Source organism: Equus przewalskii, chromosome 7 (assembly GCF_037783145.1).
Source record: "Equus przewalskii isolate Varuska chromosome 7, EquPr2, whole genome shotgun sequence".
Taxonomy (NCBI): domain Eukaryota; kingdom Metazoa; phylum Chordata; class Mammalia; order Perissodactyla; family Equidae; genus Equus; species Equus przewalskii.
Window position 1 is genome coordinate 239,593 of NC_091837.1, and position 21,484 is coordinate 261,076.

Consider the following 21,484-nt stretch of genomic DNA (forward strand, 5'->3'; position numbering starts at 1 on the left):
GGAGCCCACCACCAGAAAATGCACTGGCTCGGGGCTCAGAGGAACCCTGCTGACACCCTTGCTCACCCCAGCGGGGCCCACTGTGCTGCACTGTCAACAAGCCCCATCTTTAAATGCACATTGGTCACAGCGTGGCTCTGCCCCCAGCCACTCTAAGGGCCTTCTCGCTTGGACACATCACCTCACCCAAGGAGGAGGAGGTCAGCCTGGGGTTTTACATCAAGTGGCATTTATTTCATATTGGAGTCTAAAGCAAAGACAGAATGTTAACCACCCACTATGTGCTGAAAGGGGAGTCTGACGTCCTTCCCTCCAGGAGGGTCAAGCCCTGGGGGGAGCCTTCCACATCAGTGCATCCAACAAGCCCCGAGGGAAGCAGCCTCCACCACTTAGAGCGCCACAATTCCAATGCAAGACGGACGAGGTGCACAAGCTCCAATGTCCCTCTCTGGGCAGGAGGACCACTGTGCCCACTTCCTTGAGAGCACCAGAGGAGACCCATGCCCCCCAAGGGCTAAGGCTGCCAAACTAAGTCTTCCATTTGGCTTTTAAAACAAGAGTGACTTCCTTTGGACGAGCATCCCCCAGGGGGACCAAGAACACAAGGTTTAAGTCGGACACAGGTCACAGAACGTAAGGGTAGACAGGGAGGTCAGAGGAACAGCCCAGCTAGTCACGACTCAGGCCACACCGTAAAGCACCTCTGGTACGTGTTAATGGCAAACAGCCAGAGAATCCAGGGTGTCCACTCTAGAGTCAGGTCCTCACTTGCTGCTCCCTGCTGGAGGGCAGGGTAGCCACCGCTCCTCAGAGCCCCGGTGGTCTCCCTGGGACACATGCTATCATGGGTGGGACCGTGCACTTTAGTCTCCCAGTACACTGAAAATCCTCCCCTTAGAATGACGTCTACACACACCACCTTTCTATAAGACAAACCCTCAAATGACGCTAACCATCTGATTCTTGAAAACATCCTTTCATTTAAAGTTCTTGGAGATACCCACAACGCCCCCCCGATGGAGATGCTGGGAGCAAGCGGACAGACGGTTCCCTCCCACGATGGCAGTGGGCTATCTAATGAGGGCCGCAGGGGCGAGCCCCACCTATGCACTGCGGCAGACTGGACACGCGTGCTCTGGGACTGGCCTTTCCCTCTGCCAGGGCTGAGGGCCATCCTGGCCAACCACAGCTGGGACAGCCCAGACAGCCTCGGCCAAAGCCTGGAGGCCTGCTTGGCCTCCCAGTGCGAAGCCAAGGCACTCTGGTGGTCGTTTCTCTCCCTGAAAGGCCAAAAGAAGAAAAGCTACCTACTCCCAGCCACAGGGCAGCAGCACAGGAGCCTTCAGGAGGCAGAGCACCCAGCGCCGCCTCCCTGACCGACCAGCCCCACACCAGCCCTGGCTCAGACACGCCACGTCCCCAGTGGCCAACAGCAGCCCAAAGCCCCCGGCAGAGCGCAAGTGGCAGTGGTGGGCCTGCAGGAGCCCACACTGCTCCCCGGACAGGGCCGGCGCACACACGGTCCTGCCCTCCGTGCAGGTTTCAAACGTGTCGTTTATTCACTATCTTGACGACTATAAATAAGTGTTTCCACTATGGAAAAGAAAGTTAGCACAGCACATCTTCATGACTGGGAATGGATTTTCTGAAGTCAACTTCACAGGGTAAAAACTTAGAAAAAACAACCTGAATGCTGGAATTCAGTTCTTTATATAAAGTCCCTTGTAAAAACAAAACAGAATAAAAAAACAAAAAAGGGCGGGGCAAAATTAAAAAAAAGAAAGGAAAGGGAAAGAAAGGAAGGGAAAGAAGACAGGGCAGACAGCTTATTGCTTCTCCTCGGCCTGCTCTCTGCTCTCCTCCTTCACCGAAAGAGCTTCTAACTTCTCAGCCACTTTCTCGGCGTTATCGTTTTTGCCCGATCCTGCTCAAACACAGGGAGACACAGTAAGAAAACAGAAGCACCACTCTCCCCAGCCCGCACGCAGCCCTGGGACACACGCCCCATAGGACAGCCTGCTTCTCCACCCTATGCCACCAAGATGGACTCCAGGGTGACCCCAACAACCACGTGCTCATGCCTGTGACCCTGGTCAGGCTGCTCAGTGACATCTCGTCACTTGCTACAGAAGCCATCATCGGGCCCCAAGTAGGCAGGTGACCACAAGGACATCTCGAAGCCCCTTCAGCCTCTGCTGGGCTCTAGTCAGATGCCGTGACCTGCTTGCCCAAGTGCCATGAGCCCAGGCCAGAGAGCACGTGCTCAGGACCCCACGGCCAGCTCACTCCCCAGAGCTCTCCATGTCCCCAGGCAGCTGCATCGCCCTTGACAGGTCAAGGTGGTCACAGCACCCTGGAACGTTTCTGTGGCAGACAGAAAAAGCACCCGCCTGGGGCTGCAGCCAGGTGCAGAGTGAGTCTGCGGGGAAGCCCCACCGGAGGTGCCACATCACCTTTCTTTTCTCTCTCTTCGATCTCTTTCCTGCATTCTTCAAACTTTGTTTTGAATTTCTGTGCATCTACAGAAAGAAAAGAGGAGACTTCTTAAGAGCCTGAGCAGTGAGAGAAACACGTCCTGGTGGCTCTAAAGAGCCAGGATTCACAAAGCGCCCATCCCACGGCCATTTCTGACCCGAGGCTGAGCTAGGCCATCTGACACGGCTGTGGGCTTGCTTTTGCCTGGATGGTACAGTGTCCCGAGTCCCTCCCGAAGCTGGTGCTGTGCCGGGCCACCTCCCTCCCCATCTGACTCTGTGACAAGGTGGGCAGAGCAGCACAGAGCACCATGGCCTCAGGCCACCCAGGGGCAGGGCATCCTCACCAGGCACTGCTGCCAACTCGTGGTGGAGTAGCCTAGACAGGCCCCGCCCCAATGCAGAGGTGAGGCTCGCTCAGCACCAACGGTCAGCTACTGGGTTCCGAGCCCCGGCACCCACCCAACTCCTCCAGGGCACACTGGCTCTAGCTTTTGACAATCTGGACTGGAGAGATGCCCAAGCAGGGGAGAGGTCAGCCTGGGCCTGTGGATCTCAGCACAGGCTCTGCTGGCATTCAGGTGACTGTAAGGGGACATGCCTGCCCTGGGCAGACCAGCTGGCACAGTCCCCTGGGGTTAAGAGGGGAAATACACTGCTCGTGACCTCAAAGTCCAGGTGTGGCCCCACAGGTATGTGGCTCGACAGGACCTTGATCCCTTCCTCAGGGGCCACCAGACTGCGGGACAGAGACAGTCCCTACCACACGCCCCCATTACGTCACCTCTCCTGGAAGAGCAACATCATTTCTGTTTGCAGTTAAACCACTACGCTATAACGCAGGCGGCCAGGCAGGCCAGGCCCCGACAGCCTGCCGCCCTTCGACTTACTCTCGGCGTTTAGGAAGCGGATGGCCAGCAGCTCCGGCTTGGGGCACTCGTCGGCAAAGTCGGCGTGGGTGTTCCAGACCCAGGCACGGTCACTGCCCGCATTCGGCTTCAGCTCCATCATCGGCGTGACTGGGGGAAGAAGCTCTGTGAGGGTGGTGCCAACTGCCAGGAGGCCAGCCCACCCACCCCCAGCTGCCCCACAAGGGGGCCCTAGTCACCAACCCAAGGTTCCCCTTTGGGCAAAACAAGGATGATTTGGGGTTCACAAACTAGGGCTAGACAAAGTCCTCTGGGACACAGATTTTACCCAGTCCTCTTTGAAAACACTCATGTTCACTTAAAACCAGGACCGTCCTAAATTGGGGAGCAGGGTGGCTGGCTCCCGGACCACGAGGACACCATAGCAAGGCTCTCCAACCCCACTGGACAAGGATTCCAAGGCCAACATGGCCACTCATACCCAACCCCTTGGTCCTGCCCCTGCTAGAGCAGCCCCCAGGCCCAGGACACGCAGGGGACCCAGCTAAGCAGGCCCTGCCTTTCCTGCGGAGGGCGCCCACCTGACGGCTGTGTCCACGCTCAGCCACACCATCGGGGCCCCAGCCCATGGCAAGGTGGGGGCAGTGGAAGGCCGAAGCCTGAAGGGGGGTGACTACCCAGGAGGGCAACCATTCTTAGCCTTGCACTGTCCAAGGAGACCTCGGGGGATGAGGACACCAGAAGTGGACACTGCTCGTGACTTGCTCGTGCATCATAGAAGACAGAAACATGGCCTGGAATGAGCACCAACTCCCCATGTCCTCAGGCTCCAGGCAGACCCAAGGGGAACGAAGGAGATAGGCTCCCTAACAACACAAGTATCCCCAGAACCACATCTGCCTATGCGCCTGGGGCAGAGGTCTCTGGGGACATGGGACGGCCCATGCCCAGCCTGGGGCACACATCACATCTGAACTTGGAGCAGTCCTGGTGAGGCCGCGTGCTGTACAGGGCACACAAAGGTGCCCCGGCCCCTTCCCGCCACCACCCACCCTGTCCATCGAGCGTCTGTGACCCACTTACGACTCAGCAACAACACAGTGACCTGCAAGGGTCTGGGAGAAGCACGGGTGTCAGGAAGACCCCGAGGAAACGATTCCGAGGGGCTGGAAAGACAAAGACCAGGCCAGAGCAGACAGGCCAGGTAGAGGGCGAGAGCACTGCAGGAGCTGCTCCCAGGCAGCCAGCCAGGCTGCGACGTGGGGCCTGGTGCAGAGGCCCCTCCCCGACCCTTCTGCATCCCCCTCACCTTCCACCCAGAAATACAGACACTGGACAGGGAGCCCAGAACACAGCTGTTTCTCAACACGCTCACAGCACTGCAGAAGAGCCCAACAGCCGGGAGACAGACATCTCCTGTGGCAGGGTACTTACTGTCACCTCTTCACAGGCCAGGCTTTGTGTGGCTTTTCCTGGACCCTACATCACACCTGACCAAGGGCCTCCACCTGCCACCACCCACTCCCTGTGCAGTTCCACAGGCACCTAAGGATGACCTTCACAAGCAGCCACCTTCTCCCTCCCAGGCACCTGGCACACATGTGCACGCACGCCCCGCCTGGTCCTCAAGCAGGCACAGCACGGTCCCAAGCCCACGCTGGGGGGCTGTGTCCATCCTGTCAGGTCCTGTCTGCCCAGACTCCACACCCCTGCGTGCTATAACCTTCCCTGTAGGTCTGCTCTGGGCTCAGAGGGAACCGGAAAAACTCATTTCCTATTTTAAATTAAAAAAAACACACCACGACCGTGCACTCCATGTAACAGTGTGCTCCCAGGCTGGGAGCGCAGCCCTGGAAGCCTCCTGCCCACTGCAGAGCGCTGGGCTCAGAGCAAACCCAGGCCCGGCGGCCACCTACTGTAGTGGTTGGCACAGATCTTCAGGGTCTTGTCCCTCCTCATGAGAAGACGGATGGTCCCTTTCTCCTTATGCTTCAGGAGCTTGACGTCACCAGTGCCTCGTTCCTTCCATTCTGGGAGATCATTCTCTGAAGCAAATCGGAATAGCTTTGCCCGCCTTCAAGAAAAGCCATTAAGCGAGAGCTTAGATGTGCAGAGAAACGGGAACGAGTCAGTCAAACGTGTCCTTGGGAAGAGCACGCGTTTTCTGTGTATCACACAGATGGCTATGTGTGACGTCTCCACACACCCTTTCCCTTTTTGTACCGCCAGGACTACAAGTCAAACGCCACCAAAAGGGCAAAACAGCCCAATGAACTCCAGGTTTTTACTTCACGATAAAAAAGATAACAGATTTCTACAGTCACAGCATTTTCCAACAGAAAGACCCAACCTCTCAGCAAAGCAGCCCACCCGAGTACGCTGGGCGTGTCTGCGGCCACCAAGCAGGGGCAGTCCCGTGCCCAGAGGGCCACAGGGGAAGCAGGTGAGGCTGAGGACCCGTGCCCCACAGGGCCAGCCCTTCTCTCAGCTTCCAGATGCACCCTGTGCTCCCCGGCCCCCACCCAGAGAGGAGGCTGCAGGCCTCTGCTCAGGCCACCAGGCCCTGGTCCGACCCCTGCCTCCTGCCCAGGGTAGCCCCTCACGGGCCCAGGCGAGGCCCCACCTCACCAGGCACCAAGGCCCCAGCAACAAGCAGCGGGCTGGGGCGACGCCCTCCTCTCCCCCTCACACCTGCCCTCTGCCTCCCCGCAGCTCACAGGTCCCTTTCCGCAGAAGACTGCTCTCTCCCAAACTCAACCCCGTGGAGTGAGACGCCCTCAGGGCTGACTGGAGCCTGAGGGCCCTGATGCAGAGGCCCACCCTGCAGGCCTCACTTCCCTCAGGAAGGGCCCAGGTCTAGGACACCAGGGAGAGCAGGGAGGGGGCAGCAATAGCACCGCTAGCAGTCCTCACCCCCGGGAGGCGCCAGACCTCAGAGAAATGCCCCCCACCCTGGGAGACCAACGGGGCGTGCAGGCCCCCCCCGGCCCCCCTCCTTAGGGGTCGCAGCAGCGGTGATGGCCCCACATCTACAGCAAAGCACTCAAATGTTAACCTGGTGTCTTGGACGGCACAGGGAGGGGAGCAGGGGAGTTCCACGAGCTCGGCCAGGGAACACACCAGTGTTTACTGCCATTAACGTGTAACTGAGCCTACAACGTGCTGCAATTCTGAGCGGAGGCAACAGGCCACTCTTGGCAGTGCTGTGACCATTGGGACATCTTGACCCGGCGGTGCCAGCACTGCCTCTCAACGACCTCTGCCGCTGCAGCTCCCCACCGAAGCTCCAGAAGCGCGTGGACAGTAACTATGTTGTTGTTGCTGAGAAAGACTGGCCCTGAGCCGACATCTGCACCCATCTTTCTTTATTTTATGTGCGACGCCGCCTCAGCATGGCCTGACGGGCAGTGCCATGTCCGCACCCGGGATCCAAACCTGTAAACCCCGGGCCGCCGAAGCGGAGCGCACAAACCCAACCTCTCGGCCACGGGGCTGGCCCCGTGTGGAGAGTAATTTTTAATAACTAATCTCAACTCTAACAGCACCCACTTTCACTTGTAACTCCAAGCGTGATTTTGTGCAATCCAAACACTGAGTCAGGGACTCACAAGCTTCAGACAGCTAAGTCCATGGTGGGAAAATAACAACAACTGTAGATACTCCTCCCTCAATCAGATGAAGGGGGCTATGGGAGTCTTAGAGGTGAGGGTGGCAAAGACGGGAGCAGGGTGCTGAGGAGACGCACCCTTGTGTACAGTGCAGCAGTGACAGGATACCAGGGAGCGACTGTGCCCTTCACAGCACTGGCCACCAGGCAGCAGGGGCACCCAAGAGAGTTAATGAACAAGTGGACTCTCAGCAGCCTTGATTTCCATGAGGGACTAGTCATCACACAATTCCAGGCCCTTTCTTCAGCCTCAGTCTGAGTAAAGGTCCGACCAAGACCTTAACACCCCAAAAAACCCGTAACCTCAGTCTTACACTAAAGATAACTATTTCTGGAGCAACATCAGCTTACTTACATTTTAAAAAGCTCCTCTTCATCTTCTTCCAGCGTCTTAATTTCTTGCTCAGGAAGAGAAACTATGGGCTCAAACTGGGGGTCATGGTTGGACTCATCTGCATTCTCGGTGGAGGTATCGTGGTCCTCATGGGTGTCCTGTGGAGGAAGGTGTGGAGGTGAGTGTGCTAGCTGTGAACGTGACCCCAACCAGGCCTCACCAGTGCATCCCTGCTAGTAAACGGCCTCACTCGAAAGGAAGAACTTAAGCCTGAAGGCTTCCACACTAGGAAAGGTCTGCATGTCCCCCCAGCACAAAGGGAGACACTGGACCTCAGCACCCACCCCCGAGGCATCAATCGCATCTGTGCAGACCGGCTGGGGCTCCTAAAACTCAGCCACCTCCTGGCCCAGTGGCCTGGAGAAAACTGCCCCATCTTTTTGAGCCTCAGTTTCCTCCTCTGTAAAACACATATGATGCTACTGCCCAGTGAAGATTAAAAGACAGATAAGTCGAAAAGAGCTTCAAGGAGTGTTACCCTTAAAACAAAGAGCAACCCTTTGACTTCTTCCTGGTTGAGAAAAAACTGTGCTCTTGCTTACTAGACAGAAAAAAAGTTGTTATGGAACTGCTGTGATTTACACAGAATTCACAGGTTTATCAGCCGTTTCGTCTCGGTTCCGGAAGCTGGTAAGTTGGTAAGTCAAAAGAAATCGCATAATAAGAGCCCTAACACTGCGATCCAGCTAAGATAGCTATGAGGCACAAAGGATATCGTGGGTTGAGTCTTACAGAACACGTGGCTTGGGGATCTGCAAGTCCAAGAGAAATCTGGAGACTTCACTACCAAACTCAAGCCGAAAAAGAAAATCTGAGCCTTCGCCGCTTTGCTCGGTGGGACGGCACTGCGGTTCTGCCGCGCGAGCTCACCCAGGCAGGCACCGCAACCCACGGAGCCGCCCCCGCCCTGGTCCGTGCGTCCAGGACCGGTCCACCCGGCCGGAACCAGCTCCCGCCGCAGAGGCCTGTGGCGGCTCGAGACACGAGAACAGAATGAATGAAGCGCTGCGTGAGCGACGGACCGGAGGGAAGCCTGCCAGTGGGCCGAGCCCGAGAAAACCGGCCCCTCGTTCGCGTCCCCGGCGAGCGGCGAAGTGAACGCGAGACCGAGCGGCGCGGGGGCCCCACGTCCCGGTGGGACTCCGGGCTCACGGGCCGCCCCAAGGTCACGCGGGGCCCCGCCGCCCCGAACCCCGCGCGCCGGCCCCGGAGGCCTCGAGTCCCAGGCCGGCTGCCCGCAGCCCGACCCGCGCCGCGCAGGCCCGCAGGCGCTGAGCTCGCAGGCCAGCGGGGGTTGGCGGCGCCGGCGCGGGCCGCCCACGTGGCCCCCGATAACGGCCTCGGCCCTCCGGCCACCCATCCCCGCCCGGGCCCGGCCGCACCTTGGCGGCCGCCATGGGGGCGCGGCGGCGGCGGCTCGGCTGGCTCGGTCGTCGCTGGCTCCGCGGCCTCTTGGCGGCTGGTCGCAGCTCCTTCCTCCGCGTCTGGCGCCGACGCCTCCCGCCCGCCCGCTCTTCCCTCCGCCCCGCGACCCGAACCCCGACCCCTGACCCCGGCGGCGGGAAACGCGCCGCGATTCAAAACCAGTGCAGCTTTATTGGCTCAGACGGCGGACATTCTCATTGTCCCGCCCGCCCCGCGCTTCCCGCCAAAACGCCCGCGGCGCATGCCCGACCCGCCCAGCCGCCAGGAGAGTGTGCGCTCCCGGCGGCCCCCGCGCGCACTTCCGCCCCGCGGCCACGCGCGCCCCTCGAGCTCTCAAACGCGGCTGGGATTGAAGCCGGCGCGCGGCGATGACGCTATCGGAAGCCAGGATCATAGAGACGCGCCGCCTGGGCTGCGTGCGCTGGCGCACGGGAGAGCCGCCGGCGAGGCGAGCGCCCGGCGCGGGCCCCTGGCGGGCGGGCGGGGCACCCCATGTCCGACGCTCGGACCTGAGCTACGAGGGTTCGAGTCCCGCCCCCACCCTGGGCGGAGCCGGGGGCGGCCTCGTGGCGGTGCACCCGCCCTCAGCGCCTCTCGTGTGCCTGGCCCAAGGCGAGGTGGCCCTCGTAGGCCCGAGTCCAGGCAGAGGACGGGCCGGACGATGAGTGACAAGCTGGACAACGAAGTAAAGTGAAGGAGATCCTGGGGCGAGACGCGGGCGGAGATGAGAGAGGACGGGGTGGAGATGGGGCGGAGCAGGAACGCCCAAGAGAAGACGGGGGGGGGGGGGGGGGGCGGGATGGGGGGCGGTGAGAGGGGAGAGGGCTGGAGAAGGGGACAGGGGTGAGGAGGGTAGAAGGGGACAGGGCTGCGGGAAGGTGGTCTGTTGGAGGTCTGGGTGTGGGGAGGGAGCCTGGGCGTCCAGGCCCCAGCCCAGACCCTGCCTGTCCCCATACAGGGCCCTGGGCCCACGGAGGGCTGCGGCCAGGACAGCGGCAGTGCCCCGGGCAGCCCCGCAGCCGCGGCCCCCCAGGAGAAGGAGGAGGAAGAGGGGGCTGGGGCGGCTGCAGAGCCCGGGGCTCAGCCTGGGCTCTACGGCTACATCAGGGACGGCTTGTTCACCTCGGAGATCTTCAAGCTGGAGCTGCAGAACGTGCCCCGCCACGCCAGCTTCAGCGATGTCCGGCGCTTCCTGGGCCGCTTTGGCCTCCAGCCCCATAAGACCAAACTCTTCGGGCAGCCTCCTTGCGCCTTTGTGACATTCCGCAGCGCAGCTGAGCGGGACAAGGCCCTGCGTGTGCTGCATGGTGCCCTTTGGAAAGGCCGGCCGCTCAGCGTGCGCCTGGCCAGGCCCAAGGCTGACCCCATGGCCAGGAAGAGGCGGCTTGAGAGTGAGGGGGAGCCACCCGCCACTTGTGTCGCTGATGTAGTGACCCCTCTTTGGGCCGTGCCCTACGCAGAACAGCTTGAGCGGAAGCGGCTAGAGTGCGAGCAGGTGCTGCAGAAGCTGGCCAAGTGAGTGTGGGCACAGGCCACCCCCTTAGCACGGAGCTCTGCTGCGCTGTGTTGGCTCAGCCTGCCTGGTGCACTGAACGGACACCCCCCGTGCTGCACAGTCTCTTGGGGAGCTAGCCAGTAATACTCTTAGGCTACCAGTGGGGAGGATGAAGTCCCAAGGGAGGGGTCTGGGCACCTGAACATTTGGAGAGTGGTTAGGGATGGGCAGGGGGCGACAGGCTGAGGCCAGCCTCAGCCCCACCTCACCCTACAGGGAAATTGGGAGCACCAACCGCGCCCTGCTGCCCTGGCTGTTCTCGCAGAGGCACAAGCACAACAAGGCCTGCTGCCCGCTGGAGGGGGTCAGGCCGTCTCCCCAGCAGGTCAGGCCCCGCCCCGCCCCTCACTCGTGCTGAGGAGCTGCTCGCCAGTCTCTCTCGGCCCTCTTCCTGCTTTGTGTGTATTTCTAGTGTTTGTCCCAGAACCACTAATTGTTGTCAGCCTCGTCCCCTGTACTGCTAGGCCCTGTGGGGCAACCAGGCCTCTCGGTCACCACCATCTCTCCCTCACTGTGGGGTTCCCTCCGCGAACGAGTGCTTGACGGCCAGGATAAGGTCAGCATATCTTTGCCTTCCTCTGCCCTCCCTGCAGACTGAGTATCGTAATAAGTGTGAATTTCTGATCGGCGTCGGGGTGGATGGGGAGGACAACACAGTTGGCTGCCGCCTCGGCAAGTACAAGGGTGGGACGTGTGCTGTAGCCGCCCCCTTTGACACGGTGCACATCCCCGAGGCCACCAAGCGGGTGGTGAAGGCCTTCCAGGAGTTCATCCGGTGAGGACTTGCAACTTGGGCTGGGTGTTCCTCGGAAGTCCTGAGGCGGTCTCAGAACTCAGGGCCTGTGTCTTGCTTGGCGGGGGGGCGGGGGGTCTGGTGGTTGTGGTCTCATGGATGTCGCTGGAGGAGAGAGCAGGGAGGCTGCTGGCTGAATCCTGGTTGGCAGATGTCTGGGACTTAGGGCCCTCATGGCTCCCACAGGTCCACTCCATACTCGGCATACGACCCAGAGACATACTCGGGCCACTGGAAGCAGCTGACTGTGCGCACCAGCCGCCGTGGCCAGGCCATGGCCATTGCCTACTTCCACCCCCAGGTCTCCAGCAGGGTGGCCCTCAAGGAGGGGTTGTCCGGGCCGGAGTGAGCTGCGACACAGCCTGACAGGGTTTTTCCTACTGCCTACTCTAGAAACTGAGCCCTGAGGAACTGGCAGGGCTGAAGGCCTCCTTGGCGCACCACTTCATGGCAGGACCGGGCAAGGCCAGCGGGGTGACCTGCCTCTACTTCGTGGAGGAGGGACAGCGGTGAGGAGCCAGTGGGGGAGGGGGGCAGATCCCTGTTTGGGCTCGTGACACTGACGGGCCACCTTGCCACCCACAGGAAGACTCCCAGCCAGGAGGGCCTGCCCCTGGAGCATGTGGCTGGGGACCGGTGCATCCACGAGGACCTGCTGGGGTTGACTTTCCGGATCTCTCCTCACGCCTTCTTCCAGGTAGCCCAGAATCTCTGGGCATCACAAGGACATACAGAGGGAGGCCTGACTTGATGGCAGGACGTGACTGGGACAAGAGCAGCAACAAGGGGTTAGCCTGGCAGAGGCGTGGGCAGGAGCGTCCAGGCGGGGGAGCTGCAGGGCTGTGAGACAGGAAAGGTGGTTTACCGCTGACTAGACCCTGGGACGGCCCTGCTGGAGGGCCGCGTGTGGGTGTGGAAGCAGGAGTCAGGGCAATGCCAGGGCTCTGGTGTGAGCTCTGCTGGAGTCTGTGACGTCTCATGCTGATTCGGGGGTCCCACAAGTCTGGCACTCAGGAAAGAAGCTTGAGGGGGTAGGGGGGGAGCTGTTAGCATCAAGTTGCTTTTTAAAACCAGGAGACTAGGTGAGGTCCCTCAGCATCATGGGGATCAAGAGGCAGTCCAAGGACTGACCCTTGGGCCCTCTGGTACTTAGAGGTGGGGGAGCAGTGGGAGTAGGAGACCTGAGAAGAGGACGATTGAGCTGGGGACTGGGCCACAGAGGCCTCTGAGCAGGAGGGGCATCCGAGGCGCAGGGGCTGCAGCGGGGGCTGGCCCAGACAGCGGGGCTGCTCTCACATCCTGGGTGCCACCGGCCCACCCTCCAGGTGAATACCCCAGCAGCCGAGGTGCTCTACACCGTCATCCAGGACTGGGCCCAGCTTGACACAGGGAGCACGGTGCTAGACGTGTGCTGCGGCACTGGCACCATTGGCCTGGCCCTGGCCCGGGTGAGCCCTCCTGCCCCGGTCAAGGCAGTCTCTCCCCACTCTACCCGTTTTGTCCCTCGCCTCGTGACCCCCAGTGACCCGCAGCTTAAAGACTGAGAGGTTAACCCCCACCCTGTCCCAGATCCTTTTCTATTGCCCACATGATTCCTGTTATCCCCCTCCCCCAAAAGCCCCCTGGGGCGGGTGGGGTGTCATCAGTGTGTGCCTTTTTCTTGCTTCAGAAGGTGAAGAGAGTCGTGGGGATTGAGCTGTGCCAGGAGGCCGTGGAGGATGCCCGGGTGAACGCCCGCGACAATGGTGAGAGCCATTGTGCCACACAGCGAGTGGGTGGGCAGGCCCTGGGGGGGCAGCAGTCATCCCTGCATGTCCTCAGCACAGCACCTAGAACCCACCAGGTGGCTCCTAGGGTCCACCAGGAGGGCAGAGAGTGCGAAGGGCTCCCTGAGGACCTACTATGCACCCACAATGCCTGGGGCTGCCCGACAGGGAAGGAAGCGCCAGCAGGCTCCCTGGCCAGGTCTTCCTAAGGCCCCTCTAGGCAGGGGCTTCAGGATACCAGGCAGCTGGGCGGGCCCTGTGGGGGTGGATATCCTGCATCCCCTGACAGGGCTGCCATGCCATTTCCAGAGCTGAGCAACGTTGAGTTCCACTGTGGGAGGGCTGAGGACTTGGTGCCCACCCTGGTGAGCAGACTGGCCTCCCAGCAGCTCGTTGCTGTCCTGGACCCACCCCGCGCCGGCCTGCGTGAGTGGCCTCCAGTTAGGGGGTGATGTGGGGAGAGGTGGGCAGCGGTGTCTGGGTGGCACACATCAGGCCTGATGCCCAACCCCCCTGGGACCCCCATACTCTCACTGAGGTGAGGGACCCGTGGGGACTCTTCCTTGAAGAGTCTGCCTCCTCAGATTCCAAAGTGATCCTGGCCGTCCGCAAAGCTGAGAATCTCAAGCGGCTCCTGTACGTCTCCTGCAACCCCCGGGCGGCCATGAGCAACTTTGTGGAGTGAGTGTGAAGTCGGGGGCCTGGGGTGGACTGGGGCCCAGCACCCAGCCCCACGCCCCCCATAGGAGCCCCTGGCTGGACCCATGTGGCTGACCATGACATTCCATTCCCACCACAGCCTCTGCAGGGCCCCGTCTAACCGGGTGAAAGGCACTCCCTTCCGGCCTGTCAAGGCTGTAGCCGTGGATCTGTTCCCACAGACCTCGCATTGTGAGATGCTCATCCTATTTGAGAGAGTGGAGCAATCCAATGGCTCAGGGGCCCCGGAGCCCCAGGATTCTACAGCCCAGCCCCCACCAGGGCCCCCAGATGACACCCTGCAGGGAAGCGGGGTCTCCCCCTCTCCCTAGGCCTGTGGAGCAGCGGAAACCAGCCCTTCCAGAACAGGGCCCAGTTTGCATCACAGGAGCAGCAGCCCAGGGGCTCCCTGAGACCTTGCCTTACCCCAGGACGCTGAGCCACCAACCACGGAGGGCATGAGACCTGGCCACCCTGCCCAGGGCCATGGGATCCTCTGCCCCTCTGCCACCCTCCCCGCCCCGTTCTTTTTGGACCAACTGGGCCAAAAGAGCCAGAATAAACAATTGCTGAGCCACCAACGTTTCTGTGATGAGCCCAGAGTTTTGGCACCCAAGTGCTCGTGTCTGCCCCCCACTACAGGTGCAAAGGAGCAGGGCCAGGAGGGCACCGAGGGCACCCCATGGGGATAAAGCTAGGTCTGAGTCTCTGCCTCCTGCCAGCACTGTCAGCCCTGGGCACAGCCGAGAATCAGCCCCGGTGTGGCTGAGCATTGGCGCAGTTCTCCCAGTCCCACTGCATGGCCGTAAGTCACAGCAGAGAGCTTGCTATTTGATAGAATGGCTGATTTTATGCTTAACCCTGAGAAGCAGACATGCAGATCTCATGGCCAGTGTACACGCTAGGGGGAGAGCTCAAGGCAAGGTGCCGGCCCCGCCTACCCTCCCCACCCTGGGCAGGCCCAGTGGTCAGCCCCTACTTTTCTCTGTGAGGGGAGGACCCTCCTGGGCCTCATCCCCAACCTGACCTTGAGCCCTTAAGGGAAGCCACCTCCCTAGTGGCCAAGGAAGGAGCCAAGGGTCAGACTGGATGCTGCTCAGCTGCTGCAGGACCAGCTGCGTCCAAGCGAAGGCCCCAGCCTTTCAGGGGAGGCTCCAGGAGAGGTTCTGGACAGTAGAGGGTCCTCCAGCCCACCAGCCTCCCACAGTTAGAAGAAACAAACACCAGCCATTCTCTTTGGACAGTTTTGTTTTATGTGTTCAGACAATAAGGCTCACCCTTACAGCCGTGGCCTAGCTGCCACCTGGAAGGTATACAATGGGCTGTGGCTGCACACTGTCCCTGCCCTCCGCCCGCACTGCACGGCTGTGTGCACACGACCCTTGCACCTACACACAGGACAGGGAGGAAGGGCACAGGAGGCCACAGTGAGGCTCGCCCGCCTCTAGTAACACATGTGCACAAAGCCTTGGCTCACGATGGTGCATCTGGCTGTTTTAAGGGCAAACAGTCTGTGTCAAATGATTATTCACAGCTGCAAACCAGAGGCAAGACAAAAGCAGGCGTCTAATTACAGCAACTTGATTTGAGAGTTTGTTTTATAAAGATCAACACAGGAGCCAACCTTGGTCACACAGGTGGTGAGGGAAGGATACACTGTGGCTGGCCCACAAGGCCGACACTGTCTTCCTGAAAACAAATGCCATCAACCCCACCCACGGGGGATGTGATGGGTGAGTGGCATACCCGTGGACCAGGACAGTGCAGCCCAGTGCTGGGCTCCTGCATCCAGCAGTGCGCCACAAGTACATGGCACTGTGAACAAGTGCTGGGTACAGGGAGCCAACGGCTCACCGTTACCTTGCACGTGGGGACAACCCAGGGTCCCAAGCACAATCACATCCCCTGGGACTCAGGGCAGGGGACACATCCGCCCCTGCACCTGTCCACAGAGGTCACCTGGAGAACACAAGACTGCTGGTCAGAGGAGCAAGCTGGTCACTAGGCCTGGCTGTGCGGGGCGGCTGCCCTGGAAACCCAGCGAAGCCATTGTCACAGGGAGCAGGACAGCCGCCCTCCCCCTGCTTGTGCCAGCTCTGGAGAGGAGTGCCAGTTTGTGATCAAGAAGGGATTGCACTGAAGGTCCTCGTTTTCTTTTTTAAATAAGTCTACGTGCTAAACTGCATTAATTGTTTATATATCTGCTACATGATTCCAAATCTATCTTCTACTCTCACTGTAAAAGTTTCTTTCCAAATGCTAAAATATCATAAAAGCTTTAAAAATTGATGAGTGGATAGATGGACTTGACTGTGCAAAATCTTTAGTAAAAAGTTGCCAGAGGCCAGCGAAGGTGAGGGGCCTCAGTGTCTAAGGTGTGTTTTTAGGGCATTAAGACTTGCTCAGAAAATTGGACCACACCCCAGCCCCAGGGCCAGGGCAACAAGCCAGGTGGAGACTGGCAGACCTCATACTAACACTGGCAACACATTACAAGGATGAAGAATCATCACCTTGATGGTTTGCCTGAAACCTCTGAAAAATAGTTCTGATGCTAAAATTGTGTTTATTTTAAACGAAAAAGGACTGAAATACTCCTTCTCGTTGTATCTTTTTCAGAGAAAAGGGGAAAACAAAGGAGGCAGGGAAGGGACTGGGGTGCCAGCGTGTGCCTTCTGACCAGGTCCCTGCACTGGCCCACAGGAGCCCTGGGCACAGAGCACCAGACTCAGGAGTCACTTTCTCATTTCATCTGTCATTAAACTATCATTTCTTATCAGTGCATATTATGTACTAAAATTCATGAAAACCTTCATAAAACCAGTCTGCAGCAAATCCATACAAGCAGAGGTCCACAGTTGTCTTCAAGCTCTTGGCTTCCACTTGTGAGTGCAGGCTGAGTCCATCTTTGAACCTGTCCACTCAGACCTGTGGGCGGCTCCCAAGGAAGAGCTGCGGCCTTGGCTGTCCCCGTGCACCGGAGCCCCACCCCTCCGGCCCTGGCCCTCAAGACATGCAGCCGCGGGGAAGGAACTCAGATTGGAGGCCTGAGGCTGCAGTGAGTGGCGTGTGGTCTCTCCAGCAGTGGAGCTGGCAGCCCCCTGCACCAGGCCCCACCACCACCTCCCTCACACATCCACAGTGCAGAGGGGCTCGCCACCAGGCTGTGCAGATGCCACAATAGACATCTTGGGCTTCTTCCGTGTCTCCTCCTGGAAGAACAACGAAGGTTAGTGATGCTGGCAACGTGGGGACATGCAGCCCTACACTGGGAAAGAGGCTTCAGAGGGAGACGAGTGGGTGAGGGGTGAGACCAGCAGAATGGCACCCATGCTCTGTGATGCCAGGCAGGAAGGAGGAGGGAAGGCCTGAGGAGCAGGCCAGGTAGGGGCTGAGCGGGACGGTTTCCCTGGAGGCCATCACAGGGCACCACGTGCTGGCACTTCCCTGAGAACCAGGACACACCCCCGAAGTGAAGGGCCAAGGTCACAGCCGCCAGGGACAAGCCACCTGGGTGAGTCTCTCTCCTCACAGCCCCCTGAGGGCAGGAGTGAGGCATCTCCTGGACTGGAAAGCCACACAGATGCAGACACCTCCTTCTCAGGGTTTTATATATGCCCGGGCTAAGACCACAGCTAACAAAGGCCCTGGCCCAGAAACCCCACAGGTGGGTGGCTTTAGGAAGCTTCACCAGGACTGAGCCCTCCCCAGGTTCCCTTGTTCTGTGAGGCATGGACTCGAGGACGAAGAGGTCAAGGATGGCAGTGTCACCCACAAGAACCCTGGCCGATGCACTGTCTCTGCCCTCAAACGGCTGGTGCTGAGTGGGGACCCAGCGTCAGTGCACAGGAGGCCAGGCCCTTCACAATCACAGGCCAGGGCTGCCAGCTCTCTAATTTAACTAAAAATGAAATGACTGGATGCAAGTAGCAGGAATGCTGAAGCTCAAGGAAAAGCAAATCTAATCTGGAAGGACTGAGGGCTTGCTGGGAAGACGGGCCTTTTCAGGTGCCCGGGCAGTGCCAGGGCCTCAAGAACCAGTGACGGATTCCTGGGAAATGGCCTTCCCCGAGAGCTGCCAGTGTGGTTCCAGCTCAGTGCCCCTCTGCTGTCTTTGGGGCGGGGGTATGGAGGGCATCGAGGAGCTGTGATGTGTGGTTCTGGCTGGGACGGTGCTGGCAGGGCCCACACACTCACCCTCTCCTCTGCCAGCCTCTTCATCTCCTCCTGCAGCTTGCTCAGGATGTGCAGGTTCGGCTTGTTCTTCTTGGCATATTGCTGCAGCTCAATCACGCTCTTGTCGGAGGTCTCCTGGGGAGCACAGTGCTCTCAGGACTGCCCAGGGCCTCACAGGCACCCTCTGGCCAGGAGCCAGAGCTGCACAGCCCCACAGTCGACCCGTGCCCAGCAGGCTGATGCAGCAGCAGAGAACGTGGAGCAGTCCACGGCCACCCCCACGTCCGCCCCATCCTCAGCAGGCTGAAGGCCACAGCCTTCTCCCTTCAGGAGGCAAAGGCACCCTAGCACCCAGCTGCCACTGCTCCTAACCCAGGCACAGCAGGGAGGCTGGACACACCTCCAACACGGCCAGCAGAGACCGCATACTGCTAGATGGGACACGCCCTGGCGGTACTGGGGCCAGCTGAGAGCCTATCGGCCCCAGAGGCTGAGCTCTCTGCAGGCCCTATGACTTTCAGAACAGCATCAAGCTGTCTTGAGACCCTTCCTGTCTTAAGAGGTCATCTCTGAGGACAAGTGCCATGCCTTGGGGTACCAGACTCCACCAGACCTCCAAAGCCACGCACTGAGGCCGTGCCTGGGCTGGACCCCTCACCCTCCAGCTTAGGAGGGGTTCCCACCCATGGACCAAAGCGGGCTCTCTCTCCCTCAGTCTCAGCCCAAGACAATGCAGATGTAAAACACACACAGAAAGGCAGAAGTAAGCTTCATCTGCACTGCATCTGAGTCTTCTCAACAACAGGTACCCTGAGGTTCCTTTAAGCACCTTGGGTCCCAGTGTCACCTCCCTCACCCCACCGTCTCATGCCCAGAGTGAGGGCCTCTTCAGGAATGGCCTGAGGGCCCACAGCATAGTCCTCAGGGTCACGACCCTCCGCACCAACCACCCTCCACTTACTGGGGTGTGGATAACCCAGACTGTTTCTGTAAACACCAAGGGAAAAATTTTTAAATGTAACACTCACATCCGAACAATTCCCTCCACCCCACAAAGCACACAAACCTAAGGGTATTGGTTTAAATCTCAAGATCTTGGCAAAAACAGAAACAAAATAGTGACACATACAAGCTTTTTAGGTAAAAGTAAACTAGTGTTCGTAGCCAGGAGCACTGCCCTTACATGCTCGCCCCTCAAGCCAGCAGGTGTCCTCACATTAGCATGAGGGGTCCCTCAGAGAGGCCCGGGAGGGCCCAACTGCTGAGCCTTCCTGGGACCTGCACCTCCTGCCTGGCCCTGCGGCTCTGCCTGACGCTCCAGACCTCTCCCTCCACAGCCAGAGCTGGCCCAGGCCTCTTTGGGAAGGATGACCCCACTCTCACCATAAAGTCACAGACGTGGCCCAGCAGCAAGCCTGAGACGCAGCTGTGAACAAGAGCAGAGTGACCCAACTGTCCTGTGACAGCAGGACCCCAGCCGTGGCTGTGGCTGGGGGAGGACAGGACACAGAAGCTGGCCAAGGCCCGGGGGAGGGTCTGGTACCTGTTTGACCATCTTGCTGCTTTCGCGGCCATACATACGCAGTAAAGACCCCCAGTTCTTGACGTGCGGGTGCAGGAGCTGGAGGATTTTCTGAGAGGCTAACTGTTTTCCAACTCTCTTATTTTTACCTGTGAAGAGGGAGAAGAAACATGGAGAGAGGGAGTCACATCCAGCTGTCCACACAGCTACCTCACCTCAACAGCAGTGCCCCTGCCATTCCCCCCAGCCAGCTGAGGGCATGTGCTATAGGAAGGGGTGGGAAGTGCTCCGCCACTGCACTGAGCATGGGCATCTCGTGACCAATGCCAGGACCTACCCCTAGCCTGCTGTGCAGAGTAGCCCACGAAAGGCTCTGGGAGGTCAGGACAAGCCCAAGGTCACATAGCTTAAGAGGCCTCCCTCCTGCCACAACCCCACATTTCTAGACACACAGACAAGAAGAAACGAGGCATCACAAAGCACGTGGCCTGGGGCTCCTGGGGGGAGGGCAGAGGGGAGGGGCTCTACCAGAAGGCCTGGAGGAGGAGAATCCAGAGGATGTGTGTGCTCTGGAGGAGGTTTCTGGCAGAGGGAAGGCAGGGCCAGGGCGCAGAGTGGGTCAGGAGAATGGCAAGTGCCAGGAGATACCTCTGGCCAGGGGGGCCAAGACTGGCCAGGCTTCCAGACAGGGCCTCTCAGGCTGGACGAGGGGATCACAGCGCCAGGATCCCTCCTCTGTCCCACGCCCTGCCCACCTGCTCAGGAGTGCGTCTCAGCAGGGAATGGGGTGCAGGGTACCCCTGGGTCTGAATGTGGTCCTGCAGTTTTCCCAAGGCCCACATATGCACTGCCTTCTCATTTACATAGCACCAGCTTTGTTATTTACTGCAGTTACAAAAAGTTTTCTTTTAAAATAAATATAAGTATAAAATAAAAAAAAATATTTTTAAAAGTGGCTATTTCAAAAACCAAGTTAGGTAGAGGATACAGATAGCACACCCAGACCAGAACAGAGGGGCAGGCGCACTCAACACACGGTGCAGAGCACGGCACGGTAGAGCCCTGCTGCCCTTTACTGGGACACCCCTCCTCCCACCACAGGGCCCAAGGGCTAGACAGCGGCAGTGGTGGCAGGAGGGGAACACATGGCCCAGCCAAAATGACCAGCCCCAGCCAGGGAGAGTGAGGAGGACAGAGATCGCACAGACGGATGCCACAGTCGCGCCTCAGGCTGACTGTTGCAGATGTGGCCGTGAGGTGCTGGTGGACACAGTGCAGCTTGGAAGTGATGCCAGGGCAGCGGCCAGGGACGAAGCCACAAAGGCTCGAGGCTCTGGGAGAGGCCATAGGCAGCAAGCCGGCAGGCGACACCCCCAGTGGCCGTTTAGAAGCGTGGTGGGTAGCGGGAGGAGAGGAGGGGGCCCTTACACCAGCCGCGCACTGTGTGCTTGCCGCACGCCATGACATATTCGCTCTTCTGGTTTTTACCAGGAACCACTTCAAACTTGATGGATGTGTCACCCATTCCATGGTTTCTTTAAGAGAAAACAAAGACAACAGGTGATATCAGCTGAGGAGGAAATGACTGCTTCTGGAAAGCCCTTTCTCTGAAGACAAGCCAAGCCTTTTCCTTAAACCACTTCTCAGCCGAAGAGATCCTCCTAGCACACCCAATCCAACCCCACGGGACCCTGATGGTCGCCAGGCATGAGGGGCTTCTGTGCGTGCGGGGAGCGCTGGCAATGGCTCGGACTCAGCATCCCGTCGTGAACCAGGATAAACAGCCAGTGAGGGTGCTGGCGCCCGAGGGAAGCCCCCGCAACCTGACTTAGGGGGAAACACCTCGCCCTACCTTTTAAGGCACTCGTGGAGGATCTGATAGGGAGACAACAGTCCGGCCTTGCTGGTCAGCTCGTAGACCCGTGAGTCCTCGATACTGATGTGGTTAAAATACTACAAAACAAAGTAGCCGCCCCTGAATGCTGGGCCAAGCCTGCCGGCCTCGCACAGCTGCTCCCCGTGCTGCTGCCCCCAGAGGCTTCCTGTCCTCTTCACTACCTCATGGAGCACGCCACCCCCACAGGCCCTGTCCAGCTGCCCCGAGACAGAGTGAGAACGGCACTACTCGAGGCTAGAGAGTACGC

General features: G+C 59.4%; 3 protein-coding genes and 1 non-coding gene across 16 annotated transcripts in view; 1 reads left to right on the top strand and 3 right to left on the bottom strand.

Annotated features, from left to right (window-relative positions):
- Nucleotides 1-1,536: 1,536 nt before the first annotated feature.
- On the bottom strand, nucleotides 1,537-8,921 carry RANBP1 (RAN binding protein 1). 2 transcript variants are annotated; one of them, XM_070628044.1, is made up of 6 exons: nucleotides 8,787-8,921; nucleotides 7,366-7,502; nucleotides 5,260-5,417; nucleotides 3,365-3,493; nucleotides 2,454-2,519; nucleotides 1,537-1,924 (listed from the first exon to the last, which is right to left on the bottom strand). In XM_070628044.1, the coding sequence occupies exons 1-6, from the start codon at nucleotides 8,799-8,801 to the stop codon at nucleotides 1,827-1,829; spliced, it is 603 nt and encodes a 200-aa protein (XP_070484145.1). In that variant the 5' UTR covers nucleotides 8,802-8,921; the 3' UTR covers nucleotides 1,537-1,826. The 2 variants fall into 2 exon arrangements, with proteins under 2 accessions (XP_070484145.1, XP_070484146.1); XM_070628045.1 differs by lacking the exon at nucleotides 8,787-8,921 and adding an exon at nucleotides 8,137-8,693.
- On the bottom strand, nucleotides 2,298-2,423 carry LOC139084983 (small nucleolar RNA SNORA77). The gene has a single exon (XR_011542920.1). It is a non-coding gene; the product is annotated as a small nucleolar RNA SNORA77 (small nucleolar RNA).
- Nucleotides 8,922-8,985: 64 nt separating the features above from the next.
- On the top strand, nucleotides 8,986-15,931 carry TRMT2A (tRNA methyltransferase 2 homolog A). Of its 2 annotated transcripts, none has more exons than XM_070628041.1 (12): nucleotides 8,986-9,514; nucleotides 9,788-10,344; nucleotides 10,601-10,709; nucleotides 10,978-11,159; nucleotides 11,364-11,478; nucleotides 11,571-11,686; nucleotides 11,763-11,874; nucleotides 12,503-12,625; nucleotides 12,847-12,922; nucleotides 13,253-13,369; nucleotides 13,528-13,624; nucleotides 14,285-15,931. In XM_070628041.1, exons 1-12 carry the CDS (start codon nucleotides 9,071-9,073, stop codon nucleotides 14,409-14,411), a joined length of 2,175 nt encoding a protein of 724 aa, XP_070484142.1. In that variant the 5' UTR covers nucleotides 8,986-9,070; the 3' UTR covers nucleotides 14,412-15,931. The 2 variants fall into 2 exon arrangements, with proteins under 2 accessions (XP_070484142.1, XP_070484141.1); XM_070628040.1 differs by lacking the exon at nucleotides 14,285-15,931 and adding an exon at nucleotides 13,743-14,223.
- DGCR8 (DGCR8 microprocessor complex subunit) overlaps nucleotides 14,873-21,484 on the bottom strand; it is a 37,047-nt gene continuing 30,435 nt past the window's right edge. For 7 of the 11 annotated variants that reach the window (XM_070628038.1, XM_070628032.1, XM_070628035.1 and 4 more), the window contains 5 exons: nucleotides 21,193-21,293; nucleotides 20,769-20,875; nucleotides 19,362-19,489; nucleotides 17,840-17,953; nucleotides 14,873-16,854 (listed from right to left, as the gene is read on the bottom strand). In XM_070628038.1, the coding sequence (XP_070484139.1) occupies nucleotides 16,771-16,854; nucleotides 17,840-17,953; nucleotides 19,362-19,489; nucleotides 20,769-20,875; nucleotides 21,193-21,293 (534 nt within the window). In that variant the 3' untranslated portion in view covers nucleotides 14,873-16,770. Of the gene's footprint in view, nucleotides 16,855-17,839; nucleotides 17,954-19,201; nucleotides 19,245-19,361; nucleotides 19,490-20,768; nucleotides 20,876-21,192; nucleotides 21,294-21,484 lie in introns of all 11 variants that reach the window. The other 4 variants (XR_011542153.1, XR_011542150.1, XR_011542152.1 and 1 more) reach the window with 1 other exon arrangement.